At 40.7% G+C, this 17684-nt stretch overlaps 1 protein-coding gene across 4 annotated transcripts in view; it reads left to right on the top strand.

The window, feature by feature from the left end:
- LOC109911791 (synuclein, alpha interacting protein) overlaps positions 1-17684 on the top strand; it is a 121428-nt gene that overhangs the window by 30531 nt on the left and 73213 nt on the right. For all 4 annotated transcript variants that reach the window (XM_048595131.1, XM_020511172.2, XM_048595130.1 and 1 more), the window contains one exon: positions 10606-10710. In XM_048595131.1, the coding sequence (XP_048451088.1) occupies positions 10654-10710 (57 nt within the window). In that variant the 5' untranslated portion in view covers positions 10606-10653. The remainder of the gene's footprint in view (positions 1-10605; positions 10711-17684) is intronic.

The raw sequence follows: 17684 nt of genomic DNA, 5'->3' as shown, positions 1-17684 counted from the left end.
GTCCTGCTGTGTTCATCCAGCTCTACACCTTGTTATCTCATGAATTTTAATTGGTTCTGATTCGGATGTTGCTAAGCAATTTAACTGTTCCAACCTACATATAGGTGAACTTTCCAGCATGTGCACTGACCTGGATACCGGCCTAAGAGTCTTCTTATTCAAATCAGGCCTTGTAGGACTCCTTTGCTGTTTTGAGTCCTCATACTGGCAGCAACTACAATGATTTCCCGGCCCAAATCCTGAAGAACGTTTTAGCCATTTGGCCGAGGCTTAGCTTGGTTGTAGGATTTTGCTGTGGCCTGGCCAAGGGTTCCTCTACTCAGGTTATGCCCTGCATGAGGCTCTGCAATTGCCTACACTGGAATGTTGTTCCCCAAGCTCAGTCGTTGGGGTCATAATTTTCCTTAACTAAATCTGTCAACTCTTGGAAGGTTTTAGCATCTGATGGCTCTGGAAAAGTTAAGCTCCTAATAACCGAAATGCTGCTGGTCCACAAGCAATCAGAAATATTACTTGTTGCTTTTCATCTGCCTCAACGTCATTTGCCTGGAAAAAAAAGGCATTCTTTCCACGTATCGGGCCCAGTCTTCAACAGGCAGGATCGAACAAGTCAACCTTCCCAAATAAAGTCATGATGCCAGAGACGATTATCCCAACTCAAAGAGGACTGTTGTGGATGAAAATTCTTCAGGCACGTATTGTTTTCTCCCATCGCCACTGAAATAACTGCACAGAGGCAGGTATCCCGTCACCAAATCACCCTTTATTTACATGTGCAGAGCACTCTGGCTGTGGCCTGCCAGTTCAGAGTCAATCCCTGAAGTGAGGAAATTCTGAATCCCCTATTTGTTTCTGTCAGCCAGAGCTCTCTGCCAGATTAACAAACCCAATCAAGGATCTCTTAGTCAATAAGATCCACCTGGTTCCAATCACTACAGCATATTAATTCTTTTCTACCCATGTCTGCTAAAACAGCCACTAACATGCTCATTTGTCCTCCTAATTACCAGAAATACCAGAACACTTATCCCACTTTGCCAACTTTTTCCGCTGAAGGAAAAGTGGAGTTAGTCTTAACATCTGTTTAGTAAAGTCTGTGTACAAACCAGAGGGTTACAAAATGCTTGGTGGAAAATTACATTATTCCTCAAGCTTACAGTAAACTTAATTGCAACAGTGTAGAAAACAAACTACTGGAGATCAGGGGAGTGAGGGAGTGGAGAGTTGAAATGATATTCGATAAAACGTGGGGTTGCTCTTGTATACAGCATAAAGGCGTTCAATAAAGCAGTAAATGGACAATGTGATGCCCATGTTTAAGAATAGGGATTGGGTAAGAATACATCAAATATCTATCTGACTCCATTTTGTTATTTTAACTTAATTTACACTGAACAAAATGGAAGTAAACTGGCTTACAATGGCCAAACAGCAAAGAAAGGTCAACATGGATTCAGAAACAGAAGATTAGGTCTAACTTAACCCCTCTGACTTTGAGCAAGTTGTCTCACGTCAGGAATGATGACTTTGTACCTATACTTCCATCAGGCATTTGACAAAGGTCTCTCATGAAGGGCTAGTAGTTAAACTAAAAGATGTGATGAAAAATGGTAGACAATTTCAAAGATTTACAATGTTTTAAGAGAAGAAACTTCTCTACTCGGACCTAAATGATTCACCCCTTATTCTGAGACTGTGTTCCTGTGTTTTGCAGTCCCCAGGCAGGGGAAATAACTTCCTTGTCTGCCCTGTCAAACTGCTGTAGAATATTACATGATTCAACGAGGTGACCTCTTTTACTTTCTAATGTATGGAGAGTCTAGGCCCATTTTACCCAGACTCTTGTCATAAGGCAACATACTTATCCCAGTTGCCAATCTTGGCGCTGCTACCTCCACTACAAAGGAAAATGCAATCCGTTGCATTTAAACAAAAATATAGAAATCCTAACTTGTACTTTCAGCAGTTTTCTGGAACCAGCAGTATGTCAAAACAAATTAAACAAACCATTTCAAACTTTTGAGTGGCTACATTTTTGTTGGGTAAGCTTGCATATTTTGGTTATTCATTTGTACAGTTATTTTTAACTACTCCCTTTTCCCTTACCACTTAAGGTTTACATGTTGGTGACTTCAAGCTTCATGAGGATTAATCTGTACCACACTCTTATTGCGATTATTTGTGTGAGCATGGACTGGGCTGTTGCTGTGGATCAGACCTTGCAACTACATGTGATCTGTTCTTGATTTCCCCTACATACGCAAGTTCAGTAGAGATGAATGAATCGTAATTAGGAGGGGGATACCTTGTTGGTTCCTGCAAATTTAGCAGAAACCAGAGATGAAACTTGAGACTGACCTAATTTGTGTTATTTAACCAACTTTCCTTCCACCATCCTGATGTAGATACATGCTTCCAGTCTTCCACGTTTACGATCGAACTCTTGCAATTTCATACCTAACTCTCATGGAGCAGGAGCTGACTGAGCCATACATTATATCAACTCATGTAGGGATGGATTAGAAATGCTTTTTTGCCATTATTCTGAAGGTCAAAACATTTCATTAAAAAAACTATCTATTAAATTGCCCATCCAAATTATTGGGAGCACCATGGATGCCTTCGTTTCATGCGTTGCATACTTATAATTTGCTTAGTCATGCAATATATATTAAGACATTTCCTGGTTATATCCTTGTTAATATTTCAAAACTATAAACTAATTTAGAAAACTTTTGACAGGATTATGCTGGGTAAACATTAGTCCAGTTTATTTCAAGCCAAGCTAACATAAACCTGCTATTTCTGTCTGCAACTTGACTCATTGTTTGAATTAAACTAAGTTTTTGAGAATAGACACTCCACTCCAGTTTTTGCCAAAGTGATTCTGTTGCTGAACGTATGAATCGAGTTGTCTATAAATGCTGTAAACATCAATGAAACACAGGCCTGGATTTTGTACCAAATGACAAAGAAAATCCTTGTAATGTCTGGTTGGCATCTCCCCTTTCACCATGGCTATTTAATTCTGGTTGTCTTGGTGCACTGTAGTACTGGTCAAAAAATATGCACAGGTACACAAACAAATTGAAATTTTCACATACACCACTCAAAATAATTCACTTCTCTAATTGTTTTAAAAGTGTAGACTTTTGTTTTGTTATTGTGAATAAATTTGAAATCCCATGAATATAAAGTTAGCTTTTCAGAGTCAGTAAGGGCACTTAGCAGTAATTACAGAGTTGGTGTGCAGTTTAAGAACTGATTTGCACCTAATTCCACAAGATGTAACCTTTTTTCTGGGATTTGACAGTGTTTGAGTGGAAATGATCAAATCATGATTGCAAAGGTGTCTGCAGTCTGTGGGAACCTATACCATACATCCTGTGCAAGAGAGTAGTTTCTTTTTGGATTATTGTTTTATTCAGTGCATTTGTAGGTAACTGAAGTTTCAGTGGATAGTTCCATCATTGCAATGATAGCAAAATCAGGACCAATCTGTTTTTACAGGCTAAGTAAGATGATACAAATATGGTTTGCTTTCACTATCCAGTTGCCAAAATTAACCATACAGTGTCTGAAACAAACCAAACATGTCTTAATGTTGGCCATCTACTTGAAATGGACGGGTAATAATTTAGTTGTTGAAAGACTAGTGCTGGTATGCTAGGAATAACTGCTGCTTTTCAGACTGACTACATTGGTAAGCTGATGTTTGATGTTTGAAGAATAATTCGGAGCTAGCGAAAGATTATTTATACTGTAAAATTAATCCAATTACAATACTGTGTAAAATTACTGTAATTGTCATCACACTATTATAAGGTTTTAGCTGTTACTCGGTTGCTGGCACTCTCAAATGTGAATCAGAAGGTTGTGGGTTCAAATCCCACCCCCTGTCTTGCACAAAGATCAAGGCTGACGCATTGTTGCATTATTGGAGTCTTTCAGATGAAGTAACAAACTAAGACACACTTTCTTTGAGTTCAGTTTTTATGCCCTGATGGGGAAGGCTCAGAGGCAGGAGGATGTCCGCTCTGCTGAGCAAGTATAAAGGATGCAATGACATTATTTTGAAGAAGTACAGGTGACTATTGTGCTGTTTATTCTTCATTTGACATAAAAAGACAGAATATGCGGTCATTATTGCTTTATTTTTGTAGATGTTTGATGTGCATACTGGCTGCTTCACTTCCACCTTATTTCAAGAGTAGTCACTGATATATAGGTATTTATTGGGCTGTAAAGCACTTTGGGACACCCCACGATTATAAAAGGTGCCATATAAATGCATGTCCTATTTTTTATAATTAATGTGATGTGTTGCAAAAGACTACGTAAAATCTTAAGTCTCTTATAAGCTATATGAAATTCAGATGGATTTTATAAGGCATTTTTTATTTATAACTTTTATTCTTTCATGAGTCACTAATGCATTGCCAGTAGCTACTGAAATGTTTCCTGTGGGAATTCCAATGTGAAAATTTCAAAACTTAATAATTATATTGGTCTGCAATATTTCCTTATAATGTTAGCTGAGGGTGAGCTTGTATCTCAACTAATCAATATCCCGCCTTGGCTTTTTTGTCACAAATTCTTGTCAAAAGCTGTATTCCTTCTTTTTTTTTTCTGTGTTCAACTGGTCTTCTCTGGGTTTTCATCTGGCATGCCTTTCCTGCTCTGTTGCTGATTGTGTTTTAAACTTGATCTTGCTGGCTGTTGCTAACTCCAAAACTTTGTCACTTTTCGGCTTTGCTTCCGGCATTTTTTTGGGTGGCGGGGGGCAGGTGCACTCTGGTTCCTTGACTATGGACTTTTTTTCCCTCGGCTCCACTTTAATGACACACTTTCTTGGAGTTGAGTTTTTAGGCCCTAATGGTGAAGGCTCCGAGGCAGAAGGATGCAGAATTTTGCACAGCTAGCTAGAAAGTCGTTTGCTCTTTCTTCATCCTGTCTGTTGACTATTTTCCCAGAGATGGTATAGGGAGTTGGTTAGCAAACAGCAGATGACTGTTTGATCTAATTATAAAGTCATAATGTCAGATACTGATTGGAATTTTCCTGGTTCCTGGAGCTATTGGGGAACATAACAGCAGCCTGGAAGTGACCTTCCAGTGACAGATCTATCAGGAGAAGGCGTAGCTGAAGGCAGAGTAAAGTGGTGGTTTTGAGCACCAACACTACAGATAAGCTTAGACGCTCTCTGTCATCTTAGCTCCCTCCCACCCCCCACCTTTTCCCTCACTCCTCTTCTTCCACATTTTCACCCACACCCTTCTTCCTTACCCTGCCTCATCCCCACCTCACCCTTCTCTCCTCTGCCTTCCCCTTCTCTCTTACGCATCTCCTCTCCCTTTAGGATCCTCCTGAAGGAATTAGCCTAAAATCATGTTTGGAATTGGTTTTAGAAATACAGGTGGGGAATCTTTGTTTCATGCATCCTAACCTTAGCAGCTTTCATACAGCTTCTTGCATCTCTCCCCATAAATTAATTTTGTCACTGGAAAATGCAACCTTCTCCCTATCCGCTATTCAGGACCTACAGCTCCCAAACCCCCACCTTACCCTTTACCCTTTTCCTATCCCTACAAATGTGCCAAGCCTGAGTGAGTATCGATTGTTTTGCAAACCAATTTACATCCTCCTGCCTTACTGCCCATCTGTACCCTTATTTTTCACAGTTTCTCCCCCCTTCCCTTTCAATCCTGATACTCTTAGCCTTGGCTTTTTGATCACCCACTTCCTGTTTACTCCGAAGAACATAAGTGACAAAGGTACCAGTTTTACTGAAAAAAAGATAAAGATGGAAGTGGGGGGGGGAAAACAGAAGAGAACAGAACAAAAGCTTCCGAGAATTAACAGAGATGGTTAGAAGACGATATAAGTAAAGAAAAACCAAAACTTACTGATTAACTCGTAAAGATTAGAACAATGTACAGGAAGTACACTTTTAATTTCACTCAATGATGCTGCTAATATTGACTAGCTTGTTGCACGCTCCTAAAAATATAGTCATTGCTTTGCAAGCTCCAAATATTTAACTTGTAACATTTTCTTTATGTTGGGCCATAAGTTTGCATGACTATTTGGAATAATCTAAAATCAAATTGGAAAAAAAATACCAGCAAACCATCTACCTTTCCAGGTTTACTGAACCAAGATTGATGATATCATTCACTGTGCCCTGAAGCACTAAAGACTTGTCAGGCTCAATTATTGGATTACCATGTTTGCCATACAGCTAACTTTCATAGTTGGGTATATTTAAAAAAGGCTGTTTTACTCTGAACATATGCCACTTAGCTACTGTCAATAATATTAATCATAGTTGATCGTTGGACAACTTAGAACAATGAGTTTGAGTATGAGGAACTTGAACTATATTTTGGAACAGTATTATTTGCCAAGAACACCTGAAGTATATTTTCACCATTTTCTTCACCTTATTCATTAGCATTTCCATTAGGTGGAGGTGTGGAGTTCAGCATCTCAATGTTTAGATCTCCTTTCCATTTTTGTAATGAGCAAGGGAAAAGATGAAGACCCAGATTTTCAGTTATTTTCTGCAAGTTAATTTCGGATTTCCAAACCCCTTTCTTAGATTTTTGATTAGAAGATATCCTATGAATAAGAAAAAAAGAGAGAACTTCCCATCTCAGAAGGTTTGAAATTTTGTGAAGGTTATTTTGATGAAAACTTGCTGTTAAATAGTAGTAAAGCATTTGACTAGTAACTTGTTCTGTCATTGAGTAGAGCTCCTTTTGTAGATAATTGGTTACTTTTAAAATGATTGCTTAAAAAAATCTCGAGTTCATATTTTGATTGGAAATAACATTTAGCATTAATCCAAGAACATTTATGTTTTAATTTCATGGCTGCAATATTTTGCTGTCTTTCTGCCTGCACACTGGCTGATTTGTGGTTGGGTGTTTTGATAAAAACAAAAATGATCCCAGTGGAGGAAATTCAGTGGAAATGTTTGACTACACTTAAGTCAAGAGCAAGTTTTTTAAAAAAAAGTGAAACAGTGAAATGTTAGACATTGGTCTGTCCAAGTTAGTTACATACATTTTAAAATAGCATATTAAATACTTGTAGATAAATTACTAAGATTCTTTTAAATTCAGCTTTATTCAATATAGCATGAAATTGGCCACTAACAGGTATATTAATATTAATTGTTTAGTGACCAATTGCTGCCATCTTCCAAGGACACTGTTCAAATCAATTGATCACTTCAGTTATGAGGATAGTTTGAAGCAGTTGGGACTGTTCTCCTTGGAAAGAAGAAGACCAATAGGAGGTTTGATAGAGGTTTTTGAAATCATGTGTGGGCTAGATAGAATAGATAGGGAGGAGCCATTCCTGTTCATTAAAAGGAGCAAGATTGATTAGAGGGTATAGCTTTAAAGTGATATGCAAAAGAATCAAGGGTGATGAGAGAAAAAAAAACATTTTGCTCAGCAAGTAGTTAGGGTGTTGAATGCATTGCTTGGAAGTGTGGTTGAGGCAGGTGCCGCACATGATGTTGTAAACAAGGGTTGGGAGTAATTTTATTTGCTTGGATAGAGTACTGGTGAGTCAACAAAGTAGAAAGTTGGGATAAATTGTTTTTTTTTTCTATATAGCAAGGTGTAACTAGTGGGGTGTCACAGAGTTCAGTCCTTAGGCTCCAACTATTTACAATCTATTAATATAATGACTTGGATGTAGGGGTAGAAAGTGCTATAGCCGAATTTTCAGATGAAGCCAAAAGAGTTGGAAGAGTAAGTTATAATAGAGGAGTAAAAAAATTAGAAATGGATATGAAAACGTTAGGTGAATGGGCCAAATTTTGGCCCACTGGAGTTTAACGTAGACAAGTGTGTGGTTATCTATTTTGGTTGGAAGAATAGAAAGGCAACAAATTATCTAAGCGGAGAGAAGTTTTGCTTCAGTGCAGAAGGATCTGGGTGCCCTCATGCATGATGTGCAGAAAACTCCTATGCAGGTAAGCAGGTGATAAGGAAGGCAAATGGAATTTTGGCATTTATTGATAAAGGTATAGAGTATAAAAGTAGGAAAGTTTTTGGGGCAACTGTATAAGACATTAGTGAGACTGTATCTAGAGTATTGTGTATAGCTTTGGTTTCTTTATTTCAGAAGGGATGTAGTTGCATTAGAGGCAATTCAGAGGAGATTTATTAGATTGATCCCAGAAATGATGGGTTTGTCTTATGAAGAGAACTTGACCATTTATTTATGCCAGTATTCTTTGGAGGCAGAAGAATGAGAGGAGATCTAAGTGAAATGCTAAAGGGGATTGACAAAGTAGATGTAGAGAAGATACTTCCTATTGTGGAGCAATCTAGAATGAGAAGCCATAGCTTCAGGATAAGGATAGCATATTTAAAACACAGATGAGAAAAAACTACTTCTCTTGACGTGGTGAATCTTTTGGAATTTAGTATCCCAGAATATGGTGGATGCTGGGACATGGAGTAAATTTAAGGAGGAGAAGGACACATTTTTAACTCCTAACAGGTTGAAAGGTTATTGGGAGTGGGTAGAAAAGTGGAGTTTAGTCTGAGATGAGATCAGCCATGATTGTTTTGAATGGCGGAGCAACATTGAGAGGCTGAATTACCTACTCTTGCTGCTAGTTCTTATGGTCTTATTCGGTTCAATTTAGGCATCCACAGGTCATTGGATGATTATTTGGATAGAAATAGTTTGTAAAGGTATGAGGAAAAGGCACAAAATTTGCACATAGTAATGATGCTTATTTGAAGAGCCTGCAGGGACAATAATCTGATTGGCCTCCTTCTGCATCGTAACATTTCTGTGATTCTCTGATTCTTCTGTGAAAAGTCTGTTGTATTAAATGAGAGCTTCCCATTGGTTGGCCCAATCAAAGTTCACAATTAGCCGTTAGGCTGTGGATGACTAAGGTTAAGTGAACATACCTTTTGGTGAGAAATACAGATTGCCAGCATAATAACAATGTAGAAAGGGGCTGGGCTAACTCGGAATTGGGACAACTGGAGCCAAACAGATCTGTGATACTAACTCCAGTTTTGACCATTATAGAATAGATCAACCATTTCAGGTTTGGCAATGTGATAATCAAAACTTAGTGAAAGAGAAACTTAAAAAAATTAATTCACCCACTCCATTATATTCATACATGTACCACTAATGGGTATCTGCATCATGATGTCCTCAACTTGGGAATACAACAAGATACTGTCTACAGTTTCTGTTTCCTTAGGTAAGGACGGTTTTGCTTGCTTACAGGAAGTGCGCTGGAATGTTGTTTGGAAGTATAAGTTATATTTGCCTTCTTGAATTCAAGTTTTATAGCCATTTTTTAATGTAAGTAGACCAGCAATTCTTTGAGTGAAAATTCCAGGATTTTGAAACAACAACACTAAAGGACAGTGAGTGACTTGGAGGTGGGGGTATTTCCATGTATCTGCTGCCCTGGTCATGGATTTGGAAAGGGGTTCAAGGATGTTTGGTGAAATTTTGCTGTACATCTTGTAGATGGTACACACTGCTGCTAGTGAGTGTCACTGATGGAGCGAGTGGATGTTTATGAATGTGGTGCCAAGCACATGAGCTGCATTGTCCTGGATAATGTCAAGCTTCTTGAATGTTGGTGGTGCTGCACTCATCCAGGCAAGTATGATGGGGAGTTTTCCATCACATTCCTCATTTATGCCGTGCAGATGGTGGACAGGCTTTGGGGTGTCAGGAGGTGAGGTTTTTGCTACAGGATTCCTAGCTACTGACCTCCTCATGTAGCCAGTGTATTTATATAGCTAGTACAGTTTCTGGTCAGCGGTAATCTCCACGACATTGTTAGTGGGGAAACTCAATGATAATGCAATTGAAAGTCAAGGGGCTTTAGTATTTGAGTCATGGTGAATGATTCTGAACATCCCCACTTCTGACCTTGTGATGGAGCAGAAGTCATTGAAGTAGCCTCAGATGGTTGGGCCTTGGACACTACCTGAGGAACTCCTGAAGGGACTTCTGGGGGAGGAAGATCAGTTATGATCTTTATTGAATAGTGGAAGAGGCTTGAAGGACTGAATGGCCTTCTACAGTTTTCTGTCTTGCATTATAATGCTTTGTGTTAGAATGGCAAAGTGCTATGTCAGTGTGGAATATTTTATAATTTAACACACCATTAATTATTTTAAGTGGGAATTTATTTTCCAAAGGAGGATTGTTGTTTGCAAGTATACGTTATATTTGCCTTCTTGAATTAAAGTTTTATAGCCATTTTGTTTTAAAGCAACAATAAACATTGCACATCTGTTTTGTATAAGAGCTATATCTTTAGAGGGCATATGAAACCCAGTTCCTATCTGCCCATCCAGTTGGACATGAAGGATTCTTTTAGAGAACAGGGAAGTTTTTTGTGTCCTTACCGATCATTATCTCTGAAATAATTTTGAAAATCTTCTATGTAGGAAGAAAGTTTAGGATTGTCTCCTGTTTCTTGCTTGTAACTTTGTTCAAGTATAATTGTATATTTATATGGCGTGAAATCTTTGAAAGTAAAAAGATTACTTGTGTATCTGTGACTGTTTCATGGTGTAATTTTTGTCTTTCTAGGAATTTTGTACTTGGCAAGCAGTTGCCCAAAATGTGCTTGGATGAACAATGGATACTCCTGAGTATTTGGATTTGGATGCGATAGATTTTAGTGATGATGTTACTGTAAGTAATATTTATTGCTATTCTTCGTACTGCTTATCCTACTTTAATAAAATAAAGCATTGTCGGACAGCTGTTGGGAGTGTGGGAGATGTTTTGTGTTGAGTTTTGTTGAAATACTAACAAGCTCAAAAAAAAACAAATTGGTATGGGAGCAAGATGGTTTATTGAAATGACAAACAAGAGGAAGGCCAAGGTTATTCTAACAGACAGAGCGACACATGGAGGCAGAAGCTAGAAATCACTGCCTGAAGAACATTCATTGTCACCATTTATCGTGATGGAAATTGAAACAGCATTACATGAAAGCAAGTGACCACAATCACACCTGGAGTGGGCAGGTTAAGTGCCTAAACATATGAGGGAGAGGGCCGCAGGATGCACTGAAGTGTGACCCTTTAGAGGCAAGAATATTATACACACTGTGAAGGACACAGACCTGCAAGGACCCCAATCCCTGGCAATCTTAACGCATTGGCTCCCTTTGTGCAGTACAACTCCCTGCCTCAAAGACATTGCTGATTGCTCATTCATATCAGCACATTTGCACGGAGAGCTCAGGGAAATAAGAGATGTTTGTCCACAAAGGGCAACACTGCCAGCAAAACCCATGCCGTGGGGTATGCCTTGTTCATCTAGTTTCCTCATACTGCAGCAGGCTCTCAATGTAGGCATTAATCTATGGTACATTCACTATGAACATGAAGTTAGGCATCATGCCAGGATGGTTTGCATTTGGGGCTACGCAGAAATTCAGACAAACCGATGTATTGTAAAACCATTAACACTTATGCAAACATGAGACTTTACATACAGTGCAATGTCTTCTGTGCCACCCAAGTGACTTCAAAAGGGCTTTTATTGTTTTTGTTTTCTTTTCTTCCCACTGTGTCTCATTGTTGTGCCAGGTTCCACAGCTGGGTGCTTATCAGTGGAGGCTATTGGCCTGAAAGGCTTGGTCTGGTCCTTGGGGTGTTTTTGTCTGGATGGCTCGAGCATGCTGAGAGTCTGCTTGCCAAAGGCTGGGGCACCCTGATCGGCTTGAAACCCTAGAGAATGGAGGGGACCAGGCAGGATGGAGGTGTAGGGTCTGGCCACTTCTAGACAATTCTAAGAGGAGACACCAGTGGGGTTTTTGTGTGGCCCATCCTCTGGCTGGCAACCTCCTTGTGAGGAAGGGGCATGTGGAGTTGAATGTCAGATTCGCTGTCCCATAACCATCATGCCTTTGGTTATGAGAACCAATGGCTGGGGTGCTGGAGTGCACCTGAGAGTGCCTCTTCCGCAGATCCTCAGAGTAGCTCTCCGTATCAGCCATCAGCCTGTCCTTGGAGATGTACAGACAGATGACGGCATGCATGAAACAGTTAGATCAGTATAATTGTAGCTGCACTGCTGCAGTCTCTGGGCTAGGAGGCCCATTGTCTCTCACATTGCTCCTGTCCCTACCTGTTCATGTGGATAAAGTAACTGATTGCTGATACTACAGGGTTCTGTCCTGCCTGGGGCTGAGTAGGTACCTGGCCTCTGTCAGCCTCCGATTGCTAGTTGCCTAGGGCATTTTTCCTCAGCTAGTTGTAGAAATGTCACAGTAAACTGCTCAACACCTGAGCTCCTAAACTTATTAAATTGGACATTCCCACCAAGGAGTCTCGGCTGTAGTCCCAGTCCCCTCCTTTGCTCGTTCCTTATAGTGTGTGAGGAGCCCTGCATCCATCCTGGCTCTTTCTGCCCTGTTATCAGTTGTTTTCTCCTGTAATGGTGAGATGAAAGTAGGTAGCATAGCTATTGGTGTTGGCCAGGTGGTCAAAAGGTGAAGATATATCCCGGGCAAGTGAGTAGCCAGTGCAGAGGCCCTCATGGTTAGTGGTATGCGATGTTCAGTAAGATCGTGAGTGACAATGGTAGGTGGAGTGGTGGGACTGATAGAGTATGAGCCTTGGTGGGAGGTGAGTGCAGTGGCACAGAGAAGAGTATGACATTTGCCCCTTAGAGTGGAGATGGTCGCTGATCTTCTTACAACATTACTTGCCATTCCTCTGGATCACAGAGACTATGCCGACCCAAGTGGCAACCTCGGACTGGGTGGCATGCCCTCTTCTGCCACTCCTTTGGGAAGGGACGGCCCTTCTCTGGAACACCCTATCCACCACAACCTTCATTCCCTGTTTGAGAATTGTGATGCCATTTTTCCCCTTTTCCAACATCTTCGGTAAGACTGCCCTTTGAGCAGGGAACATACAGAATCCCAGTGCTGACCCTGATTTACAAATCTTTTAAAGACTTCAAGTCCCAGTGATGCCAGTCCTTCAGATATAGAGTGAATGATGAGTGTTAGGATTGGGTGAGAGGGGTACCGTAGAAGTGGGGTATGTAGTTAATGAAGTGCGTTTTGTAAGATATAGTGAGAGACCTCGCTAGGCTCCATGGAAAGAAATTCTCCGTGAAATTTGACAAAACTGACAGCCAAAAAATGTAAGATTCAGCCTGTAATTTCTGTTTAGAGTACTAAGCCTAGATTTGTGTAGTTTTTGAGAAGGGAGGTAAAGCATTTTTTTGCTAAAGCATTTTGTCTTGTACTAATCAGAATACATGCAAGAATAGTATCTTTCAAATGATAGCAACACATTACCAAAGAATAAATGATAGAACAATGTAATCCAGAATCTTAGGCTATTGGATAACCTCACATCTTTCAACATTGTATTTCATATGCAATGTTCTTGTCCATTCACTAAGCCTGTCCAAATCCTCCTGAAGACACTTTATATTTTCTTCACAATACACTTTCCCATTTATGTTTGTACTGTCCACAAATTTGGAAATATCGCATTTGGTCCCCAAGATATTGATGTTTTCTGTATTGTGGACAAGTGGGACCCAGATGCCGATCTTGGGAGACCCTGCAGTCACAGTTACCAATGTGAGAATGAGTCATTTATTCCTTTTTTTCAGTTAGTCAGTCATTCATTCATGCCATAATATTTCACCTATCCTATGTGCTGTAATTTTTTAACCGCCAGTGGGTGACTTTATCCAAAGCCTTTTGAAAAAGCAGCAGAATCACACTTCGATACAACCTACAACTTCATGGCTCAGTATATTCCAATCAAGCTGGTTTGATGTTCTGCAGACGTTTCATTACCCCGCTGGGTAACATCTTCAGTGCAGCCTCTGATGAAGCACCATTGTGTTCTCTCGCATGTTATTTAAGCGGTGGTGTCTGTTGAGCTGGATTACCCCACTTCCAGTTTTCCTTCGCAATGGAGTGTATATGGGGTTGAGCTCAATGTGTTTGTTGATGGCTTTCTTCGTGGAGTATCAGGCTTCTAGGAATTCCCGTGCTTGTCCCAGGATCTTGGTGTTGTTCCAATCAAATTGGTGGTTCTCTTTATCTATGTGGATAGAGATGAGTGAGTATTGGTCGTGTCTTTTTATGGCCAATTGATGTTCGTGTACCCCTGTTGTTAATTTCCTTCCTGTTTGTCCGATGTAGTGTTTGTCACAGTCTCTGCAGGGAATCTTATAGATGATATTGGTCCTGTAAATAGTAGGAAGTGTGTCTTTGGTTCGGGTGAGCAGTTGTCGTAGGGTTGATGTGGGTTTGTGTGCCATTCTAATGCCTAGTGGTCGTAGGAGTCTTGTGGTCAGTTCAGATGTGTTCCTGATGTAAGGTAGTGAGATGAGTGTGTCAGGGCGTGTAGTATCTTGCTGGTGTCGTTCGTGTAATAGGCATCTTCTGACCCAGTTTTTCGGGTATCCATCCTCTTTGAATACCTGGAAGAGGTACACTTCTTCTTAGCGTAGCTCTGTGCAAAGTTTTAAGTACTCTTGAAAGTATGGCCCTCCCGCTAATCCAACCAAAGCTATGGATACACTATGTGGACAACACCTTTGTCATTATTAAACGGACCAAACTAGAGGAGACACACAAACTAATAAACAACACCTTCACTGGAATCAGATTCACCAGAGAAGAGGACAAGAACAAACAGCTTCTGTTCCTGGACGTCATGGTAGAGCGCAGGACAAATGGGGAATTCCTAACAAGGGTACACACGAAAGCCACACACACTGACCAAGAATTTCAACAGCAACCACCCTAACACACATAAATGAAGTTGAGTGAGAATGTTATTTAAACGGTCAACAACACACTGCAGCAGCACAGAGCTACCTAAGAAGAAGGAGAGTACCTCTTCCAGGTATTCAAAGACAATGGATACCCGAAAAGCTGGGTCAGAAGATGCCTACTACACGAACGACACCCGGAAGCTACTACACGCCCCAACACACTCATCCTGCTACCTTACATCAGGAACACATCTAAGCTGACCACAAAACTCCTATGACCACTAGGCATCAGAATAGCACACAAACCCACATCAACCCTATGACAACTGCTCACCTGAACCAAAGATGCACTACCCACTATGGACAGGACCAATTTCATATACAAGATTCCCTGCAGAGACTGTGACAAATACTACATCGGACAAACAAGAAGGAAATTAACAACATGGGTACATGAACATCAATTGGCTACAAAAAGACATGACCAATACTCACTCATCTCTATCCACATGGATAAGGAGAACCATCAATTTGACTGGGACAAGCAAAGCAGAGACAAGCACAGGAATTCCTAGAAGCCTGAAACTCCACGAAGAAAGCCATCAACAAACACATTGAGCTCAACCCCATATACACTCCATTGTGAAGGAAATCCGAAAGTGAGGTAATGAGGCTCAACAGATACCACAGTTTAAATAACAGGCGGGAGAACACAATGACACTTCATCGGAGGCTGCACTGCTGATGTTACTCAGCGGGGTAGTGAAACGTCTACGGAACAACAAACCAGCTCGGCGAGCCAACCAACCACAACATCCACAACCCGAGCTACAAATATACTCTAAAACCTGAGATATTCCAATCAAGCTAGGGTCCATGGACACATAGAATTTAAGAGCAGTAGAAAGCCATTTGGCCCTTCAGATCTGCTTCCCCATTCAGTATGATCATCCAACTCAGTGTCCTGTTTCTGCTTTCTCCCCATAACCTTTGATCCCTTTAGGCCTAAGGATTGTATCTACTTTCTTGAAAATATTCAATGTTTTGGCCTCCAATAACTTACTGTGGCAGAGAATTCCACAGTTTACCATTCTCTGGGTGAAGAAATTTCTTCTCATTTCAGTCCTAAACAGTCTACCCCATATCCTTAAACTGTGGTCCCTGGTTCTGGACTCCTAGTAATCAGGAACATCCTGTGTTTATCCTGTATAGTTCTATTAGAATTTCATAGGTTTGTGTGAGATCCCCCTCATTCTTCTAAACTCCAGTGAAATACTGGTTCAATGAAAGAGGGCAGGCCAGGAGCAACACCATGTGTACTTAAAAATGAGAGGTGTCAACCTGATGAAGCTACAGAACAGGTCTACTTGTATGCCAAGCAGCATAGACTGCAAGTATAGATGGAGCTAATTGATTCCATAACCAATAGATCAGATCTAAGCTCTGAAATCCTGCCACATCCAGTCAAGAATGGTGATATGCCATTGAACAACTCACTGGAAGAGGAGGTTCCACAAAGGTTTCCATCCTCATTGATGGGGCATCCTTGCAGATCAGTGTAAAAGATAAGGCTGGAAGTTTTTGCAACAATCTTCAGCTAGAAGTTCCAAGTGGAAGATCCTCCTCTAAAGGACCCTGGCATTACAGATGTCTTTCATCAATTTGGTTCAGTCCTCGTCATATCTGGAAACGTCTGAAATGTGAGCCCTGACAACATCGTGGCAGTACTACTGAAGATTATGGCATAGAACTTGCTGCATCCCCATCCAAGCTTTTTCAAGGCAGCTACAACACTGGCATCTACCTGACAATATGGAAAATTCCCCAGGTATGTCCTGTACACACACATTAAGACAAATCCAACTGGACCAATTACTGTCTCATCAGCCCACTTGTGATCATCAGGTGATGGAAAGTATCATCAGCATTCCTGTAAAACGTCAGTTTGCAAGGCAATAACCTACTCACTGATCCTCAGTTTGGGTTCTGCCAGAGCACTCAGCTCTTGACCTTGTTGTAGCCTTGGTTCAAATTGGACGTAAGAGCTAAATTATACGTGTGTGATGAAAGTGACTGCCCTTGACATTAAGTTCACATTTTACTGCGTGTGTCGTTGAGGAGCCAAACACCGTAGCAGTCATTGTCAATCAGGGTCAACCCTCTTTTCATTGGAAGTCACATCTGGCACAAAGAAAGATGGTTTTGGTTCTTCGAGATCAGTCATCTTAATTACTGGACACTTATGCAGGAGTCCCTCAGGATGGTGTACTAGGCCCAACAATGTGCTGCTGCTTTATTAATGACTTTCCCTCTATCATATGGTCAGAAGAAGGGATTTTTGTTCATGATTGCAAATGTTCAATACCATTCATGACCTCTCAGATACTGAAGCAGTTGATATCTAAATGCAGCATGACTTGGACAGTATCAAGGCTTGGACTGACAAGTGGCTAGTAACATTTCTGCCATTCAAATGCCCCAGGCAAGGTACATTTCCAACAAGAGAGGATCTAACTATCACCCCATGACATTCAATGGCATTACCATCACTGAAGCCCCCTCTAACAATATTCTGGGTTTACTATTAACCAGCAACTAAACTGGACTAGCTAAATAAATACAGTGGCTACAAGAGCAGGTCAGAGGCTAGCAATCCTGCAGCAAGTAACTCACCTCCTGAATCCACAGAGTCTTTCTACCATCTACAAAACAGAAGTCAGGAATATGATGGATTGGTGAAATTTGCTGTATCCTCACTTGCCTGGATGAATGCTGTTCTAGCAATACTCAAGAAGCTTGATATCATCCAGGACAAGCTGGAATCAAGCCACTTGATACACACCACATCCACAAATATCCTCTTCCTCCATCTCTGATGCTCAGTAGCAGCAGGGTGTACAATC

This window comes from Rhincodon typus, chromosome 3, assembly GCF_021869965.1.
Source record: "Rhincodon typus isolate 14 chromosome 3, sRhiTyp1.1, whole genome shotgun sequence".
In the NCBI taxonomy this organism is placed as follows: Eukaryota; Metazoa; Chordata; class Chondrichthyes; order Orectolobiformes; family Rhincodontidae; genus Rhincodon; species Rhincodon typus.
The sequence above is the reverse complement of the archived record's forward strand: the minus strand, read 5'-3'. Positions and strand labels throughout refer to the sequence as shown.